The following is a 19,685-nucleotide window of genomic DNA, read 5'->3' as shown; positions in this document are numbered from 1 at the left end:
ATATCAGAATTAATGAAGCAGGTACACCATTTGTTGTGTATTCATAAGCCGAGAACATACCCATTACATCCAAAAGTTAATGGAAGAATGGAGCATGTACAACAAACAATATGAAAAATGTTAAGCCACTACGTGAACAGTCATCACAGTGATTGTGATACTTTGTTGCCTTATACGATAGTGGCGAACAATTCAAGAACTTGGGAGAATACAGGCCTATCACTGTACAAAGTTGTATATGGTCGAAAACTGCAGTTGCCATTTTAAGTGCTCAAATCAAAAGTCGGAAAAAATGGTGAGCCAGTGTGAAATTTTGTGAAAAAATTGAGAGAAGTGTGGAAATGAGTACAGAAAGCCAATACTGAGGCCCTTGAGCATGAGATGAGGCTAGAGCAACACAACACAAAACTACTGGAACATCATGTTGGGCAGTGGGTGATATTGGCAACTCGCAGAAATTCATTACCCAGTACCAAGATCCATAACAGGTTATAGGTATGACTTCACCAGTGACTTCACCAGTGAACTACAGTTGCTAATGTGCACAACCACTGTGCGTGTCAGGAGTGTTTGTCTTTTAAGGTGAGCATCACACTTGTTGACACTCCTGGAAAAAGAGAAGATGTAAATGTGACTTAATTCTGAGCGCAAAGTGAAAGAAAGTTGTTTTCGTATTTTAAATATTAACTGCAGACCATAATATATAGGGCAGTGACAAGGACATCATCATCCTGACCAGCCACTATTGGAGGTTAAAACTAACTAACAATATGTGGGTAATGAAAAAATGAGGAACGAAGGCTGGAAGAAGCTTTCTCGGTACTGCATCTCAACGGCAGGAAGAAGGATGTATTAGGTGAGATGAGAAATGGGAATTTCATGACACTATAATACAAGTGGGGTGGTACACGACACAGTTAACAAATCTCAAACAAGGAGTTCTTAACAGTATCAGACTGTTGCAAAGGTTAAGGGCAGAACTAACAATTTATTTAAAAATGGCTACCAGGGTTGTGAACTGTGATTTGGGTATAGCACATAGCCAGTTACACTTACAGTGTACCATGTCAGCTGAAGCATGGTTTTTATGTATACCTGCAAATAGTGTAGGGGATGCCCAAGAGGAAATAGTGTAATTACTGGGAGCAATATAGCATATGGTGCATGGACAATTAACCTCTACCCTGTTGCCACCAGACAGTTTATGGCCAGCCTACTAAGCACAAGAAGAGCTACGAGCTATGTTAGAATTTATTACTTCTCAGGAAGAGAAAATCCTATCACTTCATGAGGATAAAGGTTAGTAGAACCATGCTTGCCTGCATGTATTAATCTGGTTCCCAGCAGCAAACACTAATGTCCAGTATAAAGTACTATACAATTCACCAATATCTGATGAGGTGGGAGACTCTGGGAAAATTTGTGCAAGCCAGAACAAAAGTGGTACTACTGATTTTCCCAGGAGGAAAATACTACGGACAAATATCAGCACCAAGAGCTTGTCACCATCTGCCCATCCCAAGTTATCCAGGTCACCACTAGAGCATGTGTTCTTAGGAGGAACAGGAGCAGGATGCCTGTGTAACATTGTAGTGCCACAACCCTACTTTCAGAAAGTGGTCCACACTGGGTGCATTCCATACGTAATCCAGTGGTAATTACAGAGAATCGTTACAAGCAAGGATGCCCTAAGGGTGCAGAACAGTTTGAGCAGAGAGGTAGCGGCATACAACACAACACGAGATATTCGAAGGCAAACTTTTCACTTTCCAGCAACCGTAACAGGGGTTACAATTCTACACATAACGTATCTGTTACCGCACTTTTTAGGCGAAGCTTTAGATATACTACCTGCTCAAAACTTGGCCTTTCTGATTAGTTCCTCAGAACCCAACTTTATGAACTCTTTGGATGAGTTGATAGCAGCATAGAAGAGATGCATTAGCATGGAGCAAATTCTTCAGCATGAGCCACAATATCACAGAAATTGCCACTACAAAGTCATGGCAACAGGTATTTCAATTTCAGGTACCTCCTTAATTTTTCCTCTCATCTGCGCAGCACCTATCTATCTACAGCAAAAAACTAGCCATTCTCATGAACTCCCTGTACACCATGTACTGACCGAGTGAGTCACTCTTAATAAGTAATTAGTGGATAAGAATATCAGCCTTGGTGCATAGTAAATTTGACCGGGTTAGCTGTAGTCAAATTCATGAATGATGGCGGTTTGCTTATGTGTGCTTTGTGCTTGAATAAAGTGTGTATCCTATAAATATAAGGAGTTCAGATGACAAGGCAGAACTAACAAATAAACATAAGACTGGAATGTAGACAGAATGTACAGATGGGCTAAACAAATGAAATACAGTTTAAGACAGTATTACAGGAAGGAAGAAATTTGAATGGGATGATATGGTACAAAAATAAGAATTTGACAAAGGACTGAAAGATACAACCACAAAAAAAGTTTCCATTGGTATATATGATATATGACATAGGAAAAATACACTCCATTCACGAATAATGTAATAACCCCAACAGGTGTTGATGGTTATAAGTATTATCAAGCCATCAGTTTAGTATGTCTTGATAGCAAAATACTAACACAAATTGTCTGCAGAAGAATGGAATGACAGTTAGATATCAACTGGGGGTAAATCATTTTGGGTTCCAGAAAAACGTAGGAACACATGTTGCTACTGCACACTTTTAAAAGGATTTTGATAATACTGACTAGAATCAACTCTTTGAAATTCTGAAGGTAGATGAGATAAAATACAGAAGCAAAAGCCTATCTGTAACTTGTATATAAATCAGACTCTCATCGTAAGGATCAAAGGACATGAACTGGATGCAGTAATTGGGAAGGAAATGACGTAGGGTTACAGCCTATCCCCTATGTTGTTTAATCTACACACTGAGCAAGCAATAAATGAAATCTGGGAAATATTTAGAAAAGGAAATGACGTTCCAGGAGAAGAAATAAAAAACTTCAAGGTCTACCAATGACAATTATTCTGGCACAGAGAGCAAAGGACTTTAAGATCGTTTGAATAGATTGGATACTATCTTGAAAAGTGACAATAAAAGCATTAATAAATGTAAAAGGACTAATGAAGTATAGTAAAATAAAGTTAGGTGATGATGAGGGAATCAGATTGGGAAAACGTAACACTAAAAGGACCAGACGAGTGCTGCCGCTTGGATAGTACAATATCTACTAATGGCTAAAGGAAAGAGGATAAATCGAATAGGGGACAAATGAAGTAAATGGTACAACTGGACTAGAAGAAGGGATCAGTTGATAGGACATATTCTGAGGCATCGTAAATAGTTAATTTAATACTGAAGGGAAGTGTTACAGGTAAAAATTGTAGCATGAGACCACGTAGTGACAGGTTCAAATGTGTGTATGATCAAATATTCCTGCAGGATCGACTAGCATTGAGAGTTGCATCAAACCTGTCTTCACACTGAAGACTACAATGGCATCCAGCAAAGCAGATCCCAGATACATTCATTAGCAGAATCCTAAATAAATGTAATTCACCACTGAAGGAAGTGATGTACAAAACACTTATTAGACTGATTCTCAAATATTACTCATCAATCTGAAACCCTTACTAGAAAGGGTTGATAGAGGGGAGAGAAGATTTGATGAGTGATACTCATGAACTACACTGCAGCTATTACAAGATAGGTCTTCTTTATTCACCGTATAGCGGAGATGCTCAGTCGCAGATAGGCACAAAAAAAAAAGACTGACAATTAAAGCATTTGGTCACTAAGGCCTTTGTCGACAAGACACACACACACACACACACACACACACACACACACAAACGCGTGCAAGTACACACACATACGCGGCTGCAGTCTCAGGAAACTGAAACCACATTGCGAGCAGCAGCACCAGTACATGATGGGAGTCGTGACCGGGTGGGGGTGAGGAGGAGGAGGGATAGTATGGTGGGGGTGGTAGACAGTGAAGTGCTGCAGGTTAGACGGAGGGGAGGGGAGAGGTGGGAAGGGGGGGGGAGAAGTGGAAAAAGAGAGAAATAAAGAGACTGGGTGTGGAGGTGGAATGACGGCTGTGTAGCGTTGGAATGGAACAGGGAAGGGGCTGGATGGGTGAGGACAGTGGCTAACAAAGTTGAGGCCAAGAGGGTTAGAGGAACGTAGGATGTATTGCAGGGAAAGTTCCCACCTGCGCAATTCAGAAAATCTGGTGTTGGTGGGAAGGATCCATACGACACAGACTCTGACACAGTTGTTGAAATGAAGGATAACATGTTTGGCAGCATGTTCAGCAACATGGTGGTCCACTTGTTTCTTGGCCACAGTTTGTCGGTGGCCATTCATGCGGACAGACAGCTTGTTGGTTGTCATGCCTACATCAGGGTGTCTACGATCTGGGACAACCGGGAGATCCGGGAAAAATGCGGGAATTTTTTCATACGGGAGAAAACCGGGAAAAACCCGGGAATTTTCTTGAATTCCAGGAATTTTTCATTGTTTTTGTTCTCAGTTAAATTTTTGTAATTTTGACTGATAAGAACTAATACTCTAACAAAGGATATTGCTGTATCCTGCTACTGCAGAATAATACTGCAGTAATAAAACATGCACGAGAGAAAAAACAAAAATAAAACTTAAATTGCAAAGGAAATGCGCCATATACAGCAACAAAACACAGTGCTCATACAAGCGTCTGCCAACAGCAAAATGTGTCAAAGGCTTTAGGAAGACTATGCAATGCTTCGTAACAACAAATTGCCTCCAATGAGCATGACATCACAACTGTTAACATTAGATATGTTTTAGCAGTTACGAGTGGGATCATGCGCATGTGCATTTGAGTAGTATCTTCTTCCGCTTCTGGCTACAGAAACCAGAAACGTGGCTGTTGGCTGTGTAAGCAGTCGCAGCAAAAGAAGAAGAAGAAGAAGAAGAAGAAGAAGAAGAAGGCAGCTAGGTGCTACCAGGAAAAATTTTACTGGCGCGCACAAGCTGCCAGATTGCGCGGGAGGGGGGGCTATTCATATAAACCTTGTTTCACACAAAGCATCTACCATCCAGCGCATGTTGGTCTATCGATTATTCGTATAAGTTTGAAACGTGTTCCTGTCGGTTTTTGAACATATTCTAAGTTGATTTCTGAATTAATCATAAGTTGATTTGTGATTGCCTGCATAGTGCACATGATGTCTCTGTCAGTGGAATCCTCGTCACATCTAGAAATAAACTTTCCTGCAGGCAAAAGGGGCTATACGAACTGGGCAGAGTACAGCCGAACGAAAGAAAGCCAACCACTGTCTGATTATGTGGTTGATTGGGTTTGCGAATGGTGACCGTTGTTACGATTACCAGCAAAATCCATAGATTCAGACTACCAGAGTGCGAATAAACGACTAACAGGAATAACATGTAAGAAATATTAAGTATTATCTTCTTGGTGTATCCAAGAAAATGAAATTTTGACAGAAAAATTTTGGCCACATTGCTATACTAGCAAGTTGTACAGCCTCTTTAAGGTCTTTTCTGGAAGCAGGGTGGAAGACGCATTGTACGAACACGTAACGATGCCTAACCGGAGAATAATCGCGGGATAACTAAATTGGTGATTCTGGCAGAGTTAGTGAAGTTAACCGGCGAATAAACTTTGACATTGGCAGGAATAGATACAGAATTAGTGATGACAACATTGTTTGTTAGAACGAGAAAGGAGAAGAAACGGGGACATCACGCAAATTATGGAAGCATAAGACTATTCCAAATTTATATAAAAATTTCGCACTACTACTTTTCGATCTCATGCTTGAGAAACTGGAGCATGTGAATGAAGTGTAAAACTATTTCCTAACGTAAAGTTTTTTGCTTATGGTAGGCCTATTAGGCATTTGATATTGGTACTTTGTGACTTATATTCCGTCGTGTTATAAAAATGACCATTTCTGCCAAAACAGTCTCGTTTATTTGGCGTGTGTTACAATTTCTGCAGTATTATAAAGGCCTATTTTATTTTATAACGCAGACAGTGACAAAATATAGGTAATCAGGTCGAGAAACCACACCAGTCTTGGGCCTATTTGTAATTGCAGCTTTTTCAGTATTAGACAATGACATTTCGATTTTTCATGTAGCAAAACATGTGATGAACTTTGATGAGGTAACAGATCCTGTGGTGTCACCACCAGACACCACACTTGCTAGGTGGTAGCCTTTAAATCAGCTGCAATCCGTTAGTATACGTCGGACCTGCATGTCGCCACTATCAGTGATTGCAGACCGAGCGCCGTCACACGGGGGGTCTAGTCTCGAGAGACTCCCTAGCACTCGCCCCAGTTGTACAGCCAACTTTGCTAGCGATGGTTCACTGTCTACATATGCTCTCAATTGCAGAGACGACAGTTTAGCATAGCCTTCAGCTACGTCATTTGCTACGACCTAGCAAGGCGCCATATTCAGTTACTATGCACGTATTCTGAACAGATAATATTGTGAATCATGTACTGTCAAGAGCGACATTCATCATTAATTGATTAAAGTGCGTGCATTTCGGCCTCCATTCATAACACGGTGTTGGCTCTTCTGCCAACACAACAGATCCTTTCGCAGAAAGGAAAGCATGTCATGTAAAGCTGTAGGAAGATTAGAGAGAAAAAAATTCTAGGAGCTAAGGATTGAAGAAATGTGTCCTGAATATAGTTTGATGGCATCCAGTACAAAATATACACGTTTCAATTACACAGACCGAAATACAGTGATGTGCGATAGAAGAATGCTGTTTGAAGAGGTGTGGCACTGCACTTTGGCACACTTAAGATCAGATAACATGTCTTACAATTCCTCGGACACGTATGTTTTATGTATCAGAGTCTTCAGAAAGTTGTGCACTACAAAATGAATGTATTTTTGAAAATTCGATTGTTTTTAAATTTTTGACGTCCTATCTCAAACGCTCGAGAGACACCACTATCTACTATTGCCCCGGTTCGGAAATATAGTAGATACGGGTCTGATGTGCAGAGCAGTCTTGAGTTATAATAGGGAAGCGGGTAGTCTCCACTTAACCCGTGTTTACATTTAGTGATTTTGCTGTTTCCTCTTTGTATACTGCACTCATGTCAAATGAAAACAAAATTGATTTCTTTGGCCGGGAGCTGCTATGTGAATTAAAATACATTCACATAATTACAGAAGGCTAAAATACGTTATTAGTTTCAGATTTTATTTTATTTCCACCTTTCTGACAGTTAAGCATTAATTCCCATGCAGAACAATCAGAACAATAAAGTTATTTTTATCGGTTTGCTGAAGAAATTTTCTTTTATTAATCTTTTCCGCCAAGGCAGTCAATATATTTGAAACAAAGGGTTTAATTTCAAACTATTGGCTACTTTCAACTGTTCGGTGCATTTCAAATGTACGTTTTTATCTTCTAGCACGTATGGCATTATGCTATAACAAAGAACCAGACATGAGATAACAAAGTACTGGTACCCAAGGAAATTTACACCCCGAAATCACATTGAAAAACTTAATATCAAGTCGATGCCTACTTCACTGGGAATCTGGGACTCATTTCAAAATCAGCTCTTTGATGACGAGCCACTTTGAAGAATCTATAGCCCAGAAGATCACACTTTTATGTCACTATTAAAAAATTTACTGGCACATTTGTGTGATATATCTTAAAATGTAATACGTGCATAAAAGACCAACATTAAATGTGAAAGCTTAGCTTCTCTTGCAGCGTATTGGCCTTAGAGACCAATATTATATGTGAAAGCTTCGTTTTTCTTGTAGCAACATTATATATATTAATTTAAACCATTAACTTTTCCTGTTCGTGTGGTCGCACTACTTAACAGTGATATTGCTATTGGCTGACTACACCACGCGTTCGAAGCTCTGAATATCCGCTGTCATCGGCTGGCGAGATCACGTGACATGAGCTATGACTGGCTTACAAATATGCATCGCAATCTCGATTTCAATGCTTCGGAAAGTAACATGCGATGTTTGGTGGAATTCAAATTTATACTTTCGTAATACGAAAATATGCAGCGTACACGTTACTGCACATCAAACATCTTTCCAAAAGGTGTTTCGTCTTCTAAAGTGCCGGGAAATTCTATGCCCATGTATAAAACCATAACCATTCAAAGGATTGATACGTTATACAGTTCCGAGAGAAAATATACTGTCAATTAATGGAGAACAACTATGTTTCCACCTGGGAGAAAGTGTATTTTTAACCAGGAAATCCGGGAGAAATCCGGGAATTTTTTTTTCCTTGTCCACGTATACACCCTGCTACATAGAATGCAGCACAGTGGTTGCAGCTTAGCTTGTAGACCACATGACTGGTTTCACGGGTAGCCCTACCTTTGATGGGATAGGTGATATTTATGACCTGACTGGAGCAGGTGGTGGTAGGAAGATATTTGGGACAGGTCTTGCATCTTGGTCTATTACAGAGGTATGAGCCATGGGGTAAGGGACTGGAAGCAGGGGTTGTTTAAGGATGGACGAGTATATTGTGTAGGTTCGGTGGATGGCGGAATACTACTGTGGGAGGGGTGGGAAGGATAGTGGGCATGACATTTCTCATTTCAGAGCACGACGAGAGGTAATTGAAACCCTGGCAGAGAAAGTAACTCAGTTGCTCCAGTCCTGGGTGGTACCGAGATACGAGGGGAATGCTCCTCTGTGGCCAGACAATGGGACTTTGGCAGGAGGTGGTGGGAGACTGGTAAGGTAAGGCATGCGAGATTCGTTTTTGAACAATTACACTCAACGAAGGCTTCAGTGAGGCCCTCGATATATTTCAAGAGGGACCGCTCGTCACTGCAGATGCGACAACCATGGTGGCTATGCTGTACTGAAGGGACGTTTTGGTATGGAATGAGTGGCAGCTGTCGAAGTGGAGGTATTGCTGGTGGTTAGTAGGTTTGATATGGACGGAGGTACTGATGTAGCCATCTTTGAGGTGGAGATCAACATCTAGGAAGGTGGCTTGTTGGGTTGAATAGGAACAGGTGAAGCAAATGGGAGAGAAGTTGTTGAAGTTCTGGAGGAATGTTAATAGGGTGTCCTCACCTTCGATCCAGATAGAAAAGATTCATCAATGAATCTGAACCAGGTTAGGGGTTTAGAATTTTGGGTTTTTAGGAAGGATTCCTCTAGATGGTCCATGAGTAGGATGGTGTTATGCAGGTGCCCATAGCCATAACCCGGATTTTGTTTGTAGGTAATGACTACAAAGGAGATGTAATTGAGAGTGAGGATATAGTTGGTCATGGCAACTAGGAAGGAGGTCGTTGGTTTGGAATCTGTCAGGTGTTGGGAAAGGTAGTGTTCAATAGCAGTAATGCCATTGGCATTAGGAATGTTAAGAGTACAGGGAGGTGGATCAACAGTGATAAGTAGGGCACTGTGTGGTAAAGGGACAGGGACTGGAGCATTGGTGGAGGAAGTGGTTGGTATCTTTTTAATATGAGGGTGGATTCCAAGTAATAGTTTGAAGATGTTTGTCTATGAGAGAAGAGATTCTCTCAGTGGGAGCATGGTGACCAGACACAATTGGGCATCCTGGGTGGTTAGGTTTATAGATATTAAGAAGTGTGTAGAACGTAGGAGTGAGGGGAGTGGTAGGTGTGAGCAGAGAGATGGACTCCAGGGAGAGGTTCTAGGATGGGTCAAAGGATTTGAGTAGTGACTGGAGATCCTGCTGGATTACTGGAATAGGGTCACTGTGGCAAGGTTCATAGGTGAAAATATCTGACAGCTGGTAGACTCCTTCTGCCAGGTAATCCTTGCAATTCAAGACAACTAGCCTTTGTCTGCAGGTAGGATTATACGGTCAGGATCAGTTTTTAGATGGTGGACTGTGGTTCCTTCTGTGGATGTAAGTTTAGTTTGTATGTTGAGGGATCCTTTGCCCATAGGTAGCATTATAAGGTTGGGATCAGTTTTTAGATGCTGGACTGTGGTTCTTTCTGCGGATGTACCTTTGTCTGCATTGTTACATTCCATCCTGGATTTTTTATTGCTTGAAGATGGGTCTTCTCCACTACAACATCAGACATTCAAGAGAGTTAGGCAATATACTGCTTCCTCTTACATAAACTTGTGAAATTATACCGATTAGAAAATCAGAAAAGTTAGAGCTCATATGATAGCTTGTTGTTTTTCTATGGGTTATTTGCAAAAGGAACAAAAAAAGGTTAAGAGATGGAGTGATAATAGTATCAAAAGTATCCTCTAGAACACATTTTACAGTGCTTGGAAATTATGAGTTGAGGATATACGTGTCAAAATGGAACCACTAAATGTTTTGGGAGACAGGGAACTATTTTTTCCCAGTGATGAGTACAGTTTCTTAATTCACTTTCTAATTATTTTGAAACTTTCCTCACTTCACATAATAATCCTTAAGCAGTTAGGACCAAATTTTTAAACATAAACTTTCTTAATAAGGATACATGCGCCACGCATAACATAAATTGGTACAGCATACAAGGAGAAGGAAGGAGGAGAAGAAGCAGAAGAAAGAGGTTTTTATGTTGTTGCATACCTTCCCTATCCTTTTTGGACAGTGCTTCAAGCCCCAGGAAACGCAGGAAGCGTACTTTGCTCTTGTAATCAGGAGAGCGCACTAATACCTCAGGGTGATCTTGAGGTAGTGGTAAACTAAGTGGAAGTGGAGGTGATTCGGTACCATTACTTTCAAGAGCAGATGGAACCACTGACATTTCCTCCAATTGTACCAATGTGAGGCTACGAGCAAGCCGCCTTTCAAGTTTTCGAAGCTCCATTTCTGTAAAATGCAATATTCACATTTGTTATTGATGAACAATAAATGAAAATCGAACTTATTTTTTTATGAGAGTCTTTCAAATGTCTTAGTAAACAACAGTTCTTAAATGAATCCTTTTAACAGAACAGCAAATGATTTATAATACAGGTAAAGCTCCAATAGAACTCTGGGAGTATAGTACTATCCTAGGAATTACAGGTATTGTTTTCTGTTATTCCAGATAATGAATAATCCTTTGAACAAGAAAGCACAGATTGAATATGACAAACGCTTTGAAAGTCTGAACTGTTGCACAGAGTTTGCAGCACAAATTATTTATGAAGTATTAATATCAACTAGTACACTTTTGCAAGACTACATTTACTATGTTTTTTTTTTAATCAAAACTTTTGACTCCTAGAAGAAATCAAAGATTATTAGTCAAAGATAAGAGAGAGACATGGAGGAAAAAGGTAAAAAAATAACTAAATATGGTTACCATTTCTTTTGGCAAGTGTTGTCAGACCAAACATGCTGAGGAATTTGAGCTTCTTTGGTGATGTGTCCAATTCAGCTGGAGGTCCTTTGGTTAGCCAGATAGAAAGGTGCACATCTTGATCCTCTCCTTCAGAATCAGAACCAGCGGGTGCTGCATTGTTTGACAGGTTTCTCTTTTCCCGACGGCGGCGTTCAGCGAGATCCAGTTTGCTTGTTACTGCTGTTACGGGTATGTCATTTTCCAAATTCTAAAAGAAACAAAATGTTAATAATAATTTAAAATGTGACAACAAAATTCTGAAATAACTGGAAAATTAATCATACTGTAAGTGGCAATAATGAACAATTCCTGAAAACATGCCGGTATTTTTCTATACTAGCACATTTCTTCTTTATTTTAGGGGTTACATGCCATTCTCTTGTGGCTTATTCCATTACATAACAACAACACAAGCATAAAATGTACAAATACAGAAGACATCAATTTGTTTTCAGTAACCCGAGACCACCTATATTGAAGACCAGAACAACACAGAAAAAAAATTGCTTTCAACACATTTGCTGTGAGAATCTTTTTCCCAAACGGGAAACAAGCAATCTTTTACACAGACAGACAAAAGTGAATTGCACTCAACATAAATGGAATGCCACCTCCATAAATTTAAGAGGGTATAAAATAGTATATAAGAGGAATAGAAAAACAGCTAGCATTCAAAAAAGTTACTGTTACCTCTGACAACTGGAGTCATGGCACTTTTAACAAGACCACAATTCCAGCCAATTCCTTGTCATTTCACAGTTTTCTCAAGTAAATTTCATCTATGATACAGACAGATGAAATGGAATTTCTGTAACAATGTGAAAGTAATAAAATGGTGATAACAGTTTGAAATTTATATTATGTCCTCTTTTTGTTTTTAAAGTTACTGAGCACTATCTACTATGTTCCCAAAAGCAAGAGTGTTTTCTTTCTCTTCACAGAATGCAATGAAGCAATATCTGTGTGAGCAAAGAAATCTGTAAAACCACATTGAGCCACAATAATAAAGCCATTGGCAAAGATTTCACAGTGGCACAGAAATTTCTGGGGAGAAAGGATTTATTTCTTCAGTCTTGAATAACGCCAACTTATTGCATAGTATTTTAAATGTAGATAAAAGTACTAAAACTATCATTGCACTGACATTAATGATGCCAAAAGTGATCAAAAGAAAGAGGGAAACGAAGTACCTTCTTAAAGGGATTACAATGAATACAATCCATGGTGAATCAGAAAACAGTAAGCTGGGAAGAAATAATATTGTGCCTCACTGATCGGGCACAGAAGGTAATAGGAAAGGCGAAACTAAAGCCAATGGAACCATGGATGACATTGGAAAAAATGAATATAAAAGAATTAAATAGGGTGAGAAAATCAGATTTCGACTGATGCTGGAAGTTCATGAACCAAATAGCAACTATGTGATGCACAGAAAGAGAAAAACAAAGAAGTAGCCTCCCATTTGAACCAGAAAAAATAAACAGATGGACAGAATACACTGAACAACTACCTGTGAAAGAAACGTTAGAGAGGGTTTAGATTTTATGAACACAATGATAGAATTGGAAAATGAATTCATAAGATCACCAACTACCGAGTCAGAATCCAACAATGCAGCATTAACAATTTGAACAACAACAACAACAACAACAACAACAACAACGACAACAACACTACTGGGTCAAATGTAACATCCCTGCTGAATATTAAAGAATGCCAGAAACAAGGCAAAAGAAGAACTGTATAGAGTACTTGTCTCTTGTGGGGCTTCAGCATTATGAATGGAATTAATAAAAAGTAAAATGACTACTGTAATTAAAAAAAAAGGGAATGTCCCTGACTGTCCAACTTTCAGATCTTTGGCATTACTTAGTCTTGAACTTCAGCATTACTTACCCCTGCTTCAAACATTCTACTAACTATTGTTACAGAAAGTTTAGGGGCTAAGATTTGCCAAATTAAAAAAAAGAGACCAATTTGTATTTAGGAATGGAAAAGAAGCCAGATAAGTTATAAAGACATTATAATTATTTTCAAAAGGAAAATTTATATGAACAGGAAAATGTAAGATATATTCACCGAACGAGAGAGGCCTTTTGATAGAGTGGGCCGTAGAATACGCCTTGGAGAACTGAGTAAAACTGGAGTACACTGGAGGAATATGGACTGATTCTCAATCAACACAAAAACCATAAAACATAAATAGATATCAATACATTAAAAAGTAGAATAAGAAGAAGTGTCTGACAATGCTGTCCTCTCTTTTCATATTTATTCAATTTATGTATAGAAACTGCAATGTGAACATGGAAAGCAGCACCAGAAGGATCAAGATCAATGTACCATCAACAAATTCACTGTATTCGGTTCATTGTTGATATAGTAGTTTAACAAGGGGACCATACCTACTTGTCATCACTGATTTTGTCCAAATTTGTGTGATATGCAGGGCTCAATGGGAATGAAAGAGGCAGCAGCGGGGGCTCCAGATGGCCTAGTATTTAGAAAAGAAATAGCATTTTTGGTGCTGGTCAGGTGAGATGTTAACCATTTATGTTAATGTAGTTTCCCGTAAGCAGTTGGCACAGCGGAAAAATTACAGGACGGCAATCCAAGGGTCAGGAGTCGAGTCCTTATGCAGAAACTTTTTCAGTTCTTTAAGTCATTTACACTACAAATGAACTAAAATAATGCTCAATACATTATATGCATTGATATTTTCATAGAAGGCATGAAAAGGAAAGGCAAAGGAAAATTTGCGACTGGAAGTAAATTTCCAAGAAAGGATTGTACTTGCAGCAACCACATGGACTCTGCAAACAGCATTTCAAGAAGGGATTGTAATTAAAGCATACGCGACTTTGTATTCTGTTAGCTTCATTTTGATCAATGAAGAGACTGCATCCTGCATCAAATTACATTCCATTGTACACCATGAGCCATCGTTCTCAATACTTGGCGAAATGATGCATTGTGTGTGGTTTAGTGATTTGCTGCCAATCTATTCGATGAGACAGGACCTCCTATGAATGCAAACCATGTCTGTTTCCCTACAGAAACTTTAAAACAATGGAGTAATTGTAAAAAAGGTGGCATTTATAACATGTACAAGATGCTGAGACAATCATTGCTTCCATTGTTTTTACGATGAATTATCACTCGGGCACATATTATCTATCAACTGTAAAATAATAAAACTACCTTATTTTATAAAAAAAGTTCTTGTGTTTGCATTAAATCTCTTCCTTGAAATTTATTTGCAATACCAAACTACCTTTGCCTTTCCTTTTCACACCTTCTATGAAAACATTAACAAATACAATATACTGAGAATTATTTCAGTTTATCTCCAGTGTGAGTTATGAAAAAAGTTGCCACATAAGGACTCAACCCTATGAGCCTCAGATTTCAGTCCTATAAGCTTTCTTCTGTGCTAACCACTGCCTGGAAACTGCACTAACATAAATGCTCATGCCTCACCCAATCTGTGCCAGAAATACTATTTTTATAAATGTTTGGCCCATCTGGATATTTCATTTATGGTGAAGGCCTGCATATACCAAAAATATGGACAAAATCTGTGATGATGAGTAGGTGTGGCCTCCCTTGTTAGCATTTTCTGAAAAGGACATAGACTACACATTAAAAGTTTTGTCTGATATCTTGGGGAGCCATAAACTGAAAATAAACACAAACAAAACTAAAATAATGATACAGATTAATCTAACAGACAAGTAAGGACAAACATTAAGACAAGAAATACACAGAATACTAATGCTAGGAAAGGAGAATTCTGAAGAACACAATTACAGATGACAACAGAAGTACAATGGATACTGTCCTGAGCAAAAAAGCCTTTAGAAATCAGAAAAATTTACTAATGAACAACCACCTAAACAAGAAAGAAATTTGTTTAGTGTGTTCAAAAGCTAAAGTTGTGAAGGGTGGACTCTGGGAAACAGGAAACGTCAAAAATTAGAAACAGCAGAAGAGGGCAGCAGCAAAAACATTATGGGCTAAAAAGAAAAAAAATGAACCAATTATTTAAAAAATTAAACAGAAAAGGATACTGGTTAACACTTAATTTGACTTGACAGGTTCATAAAAAGCAGGACAGATGGAAAAATACTGTACAAAAGTGTAAATTTTTGCCACAGTCGTGTGGTTTTCAATTTCTCTGCACATTTGTCTCAGTTATTTCTTAGTGACTTATACTTCAGAGTTCCCACTACTCTCTTCTCATTCTGTTTCTTCTGTCTTCATCAATATGCTGGAGAATTTCCCTGATTAGCAACGGCTTTTTCACTTTCACATTTGTCTGATCTCTGATCGACTGACTGACCTTTTATTTTACAATAGTAAAAATGGCAAATGGTAGATGCTACTTACCACATGGAGGAGGCATTGGGTGGCAAACAGACACAATGAACAACACTGCTAGATATTATTCAGCTATCAGGATAAGTGTTTCATCAGACGTAAACTACAAAATTCTACACGCACGCACGCACGCACGCACGCACACACACACACACACACACACACACACAACCACTGTCCTTTCTGGGTGCTGAAGTCCAACTCCAACTGTGAGGTTAGACCTTAGCCCCTGGAAATGTCAATGAGTGAGTGAGTGAGTGAGTGTGTGTGTGTGTGTGTGTGTGTGTGTGTGTGATGTTTATTATCTATATCTGATGAAGGTATCAGTCTAATAGTTGAAAAAAATCTAGCAGTCTTTTCCACTGTGTCAGTCTGCCATTCAATGCCTCTTATGTGGCGCATAGCTTCCACCCTTTCATACTGTTGCCATCCCTTGCCAGATTTTCCATTGATTGACTTCTTAATTATGCTAGATTAGTCTGCTAAAACCTACCAACAAAATTAAGGAGATTTTTCAGACATAGTTTAGTAAGTGATCTTTTGTAAGGAATCCACAACCTGCAGCAGCTTGTTACTAAATGATTTCATTTTTCAACAGACTTTAGATGCCTAGAAAATGTCCTCCCACACTTCTAAATGATATGTCACTAAGAATTTCTGTGTTTGTATAGTTTCACTATGACATAATGTTGGTCACCACATGTAGCACTTTTGAATTTCTCCTCAGGAGTTGGACTTCAACTTAAAGAGCCTAGTTTACCAAACACACCAACACTAGAAAAGGCCCAGCTTCTAAAATTGTCACAGGCCTTGAAATTATATAGCACATGACTTCATGCAACATCACATGTAACAGCACATAATGCATGACTGTATAGTTGCACGTGATCATGTGGGGCGGTGGCAACATTTTCAGAAGCTGTATTACTGGAATCTCTATGTAAAGTAACAGACAAGAAGCTTGTAACAAAATTTTATATGTTTTGCCTGAGGACAGTTGCATTATTTATGTTCCCTGATTTCTAACTTTTAACTGAAACACAAAAATACTAGTAACCAATCACTTTATTTCACAGGATTGTGTCTCCATAAGCAAGTGGATTTATTTTAAATAAATAAATAAACTACATTTAGATTTGAATTTGTATGTGCAATTCCCTGGGTAGGTTCTGGCACTACTTGGGAGCAGAAGTGAAAACAAACCCATTTTAGTAAGTAGCTCCAAGCATTTACACTTCAGAGGGCATTTGCAATGCATAGGAAAATAGTACTGTAAATAGCTTTCACACATTAAAGATATATGTTATGATTATATTCACATTTCATGCTTAACGTCTCAAAAAAGATAATGTGCAACTGCTTTGAATAAATAAAATGAATAACTTTTCAATACTTTCATTGAAATACAAAGTACACTGCAGATCACATGTCAGATGATACTTACAATTCTTATACTTTAGTACAAAGATAAGGAATGTTGTACACGACTTTCACATTTATCAAAAACTTTTAACAATGTGTAACCTCATCCAATACACCTAATGCCACTGCTATGTTCAGTAGTACACCAGTCTCTTTGTAACTGGGACCCACTTAATATTATACTCATGTTAAAATAAAAAAAAAAAAAAAAAAAAAAAAAAACATCTTGAATGACTAGAAATAGGATGTTCACATTCACAGGACACGTACATTAGTATGTTCTGCAGAAATGATCAGCATTTGAATGACATCAAATCTCAGGTTCCAGGTCGACAACGATACCATGGCGCAACACGACCTACCAGTAAAATGTGCCTGTAGCTCTTGTTGTCGCTATAAACCAAAGGTAATGGATGAGTGTTATTTGACCAGACATGCAGGACACCTCATAGATGTATGAGTGAAGTGCACTGTCAAATCAGCAAGGTTTGTAAGTGGACACATTATTGGCATGAGAGAATGTGATGCATCCATCTGGGAAATTGCTGCTTGTGTGTACAAAATAGTTCAGGAAGGCCATAGAAAACAATGAGATGGGTCAGGTCGCACCACACAGACCACCTCCCAAGAAGATCAACACATTTGAATGGTATTGCAGGACTGATCTGTGTCATCCTCACTTCTGGTGCAACAGTGAAACAATGTTAACATATCATACACTATCTGGAATAACAGTCCATCACCATTCATTATGGGTGGGTTACATGAGAATCATCCTCTTCTCTGCCTACCTTCGACTAATGTACAGAAACATGCTAGACGGTGATGGTGTATTGAATGACATCACTAGGGGACAGGAATGGCATCAGATAGTGTTTTTCAATGAATCCAGGTTCTGTTTGTTGAAAATTATGGCCGCATCTTGGTTTGTTGCAGACAGCGGGAGTGGCATCACAGTGACTGCATCTGCACAAGACATACAGCACCAGCAGGAGGACTTATGGTATGAGGTGCTATTGGGCACAACCACAAATCCCAGCTGGTGTGTGTCCAGGGCGCTGTGAGACCAGTGTGATCTATGTGAATGACATCCTGTGACCCAAAGCCATACCCTTCCTGATCAACAAATCAGACTCCATTTTTCAGCAAGAAAATGCACGACTACATGTTTCTGCACAAATACGTGCCTTTTTGGTGTCACAGGATATCATTATTTTGTCCTAGACCACTAGATCACCAGACATGTCACCAATCGAAAATATGTGGGATATGGTGAAACAACGGATGCAGCGCTGTGACCCAACTACCACAGATGAACTTTGGAACCATGTACAGACAGCATGTATGTCTGTAACACAGGACACAATTCACGCCTTATATGCGTCGATGCCATTGTGTGTGGAACAAGTTATCAGAGCCTGTGGTGCACCCTGTGCCCAATTGGACTTATGCTGAACCAAGGTGACTGAAACGCTAATCATTTCTATAGAATATACTAACCTACATGTCCTGTGAATATGAATGCCCTATCTTTAGTCATTAAAGGTGTTCCATTTTTTCCAAACATGAGTGTATTTAATGAGTACAACATGTAGAATATAGCTAACACTTAAATGTATCTTACCTACATACCAAAAAAGTTTGTTGTGGGATATGGATTGAAATGGGAATCTTGTTTTACAGTCCACTGTCAGTTACCTGTGTACCAGCTTACACACTAATTCAGTCTGTAACTTAAAAATCAAAGTGACCATGCAAGTGCAAACATCCCCCTCCCCCTCCTCTCTCTCTCTCTCTCTCTCTCTCTCTCTCTCACGTGCGCGCGCCCACACACACACACACACACACACACACACACACACACACACACACACACACACACACTTAAAGCTAAAATGTTTTCTTTTTTGGTAACTTGCCACTGTTGACAGTTTTTAACACACACTAGGTGCATATGTTAGTTCATGGGAAGAGCTGTATGTAACACAGATACAATTTAACAAGCGGCCTTTTGCCACCAAAAGATATGTATATTGCTATCTACCTATGCAATGGAAACACCGGGACAACTGTGAATGTTCATATCTGCATACTAAAATGATTGTGTTTAGACTTTCTTTTTCTAGACAGGACCACAGACTTTCAAGAAAACTGCACACACAAAATCCACATCTACATTACATTAATTTCTTTAACGATAAATCTGCCTGATCAGAGAGATGTGGCAATTCTCCTTAATGCATAGTACAAATGTTAAGATGACTATTGGTTATTTGTGTAATGTTATAGATATTAGTAAGTCATTGTCAGACCTAACGTGATGTGGCTTTGCTATTACACAGTTTAGATATGGACTTAAAAATTTACAAATTGCATTTATGGGTACGGAAGTGCATAAAAAATGAGTAGACTATTATTTCCAGAATGCTGATGGGCTAATTAACCCAAAATAAACTCTTACAAGTATATTTGACGAGCCTGAATAATCTCGACTCAAAGCGAATAGGAAACAGAAGATGTTGGAAGTAGAAATGCGTC

At 38.9% G+C, this 19,685-nt stretch overlaps 1 protein-coding gene across 1 annotated transcript in view; it reads right to left on the bottom strand.

Moving 5' to 3' along the window:
- Positions 1-19,685, bottom strand: part of LOC126092585 (protein piccolo) — a 650,406-nt gene that overhangs the window by 20,773 nt on the left and 609,948 nt on the right. The window contains exons 15-16 of the mRNA XM_049908272.1: positions 11,307-11,553; positions 10,586-10,828 (exon numbers count right to left, since the gene is read on the bottom strand). Coding sequence (XP_049764229.1) covers positions 10,586-10,828; positions 11,307-11,553 — 490 coding nt within the window. The remainder of the gene's footprint in view (positions 1-10,585; positions 10,829-11,306; positions 11,554-19,685) is intronic.

The sequence above is a fragment of the Schistocerca cancellata genome, chromosome 7 (assembly GCF_023864275.1).
Source record: "Schistocerca cancellata isolate TAMUIC-IGC-003103 chromosome 7, iqSchCanc2.1, whole genome shotgun sequence".
In the NCBI taxonomy this organism is placed as follows: Eukaryota; Metazoa; Arthropoda; class Insecta; order Orthoptera; family Acrididae; genus Schistocerca; species Schistocerca cancellata.
The sequence above is the reverse complement of the archived record's forward strand: the minus strand, read 5'-3'. Positions and strand labels throughout refer to the sequence as shown.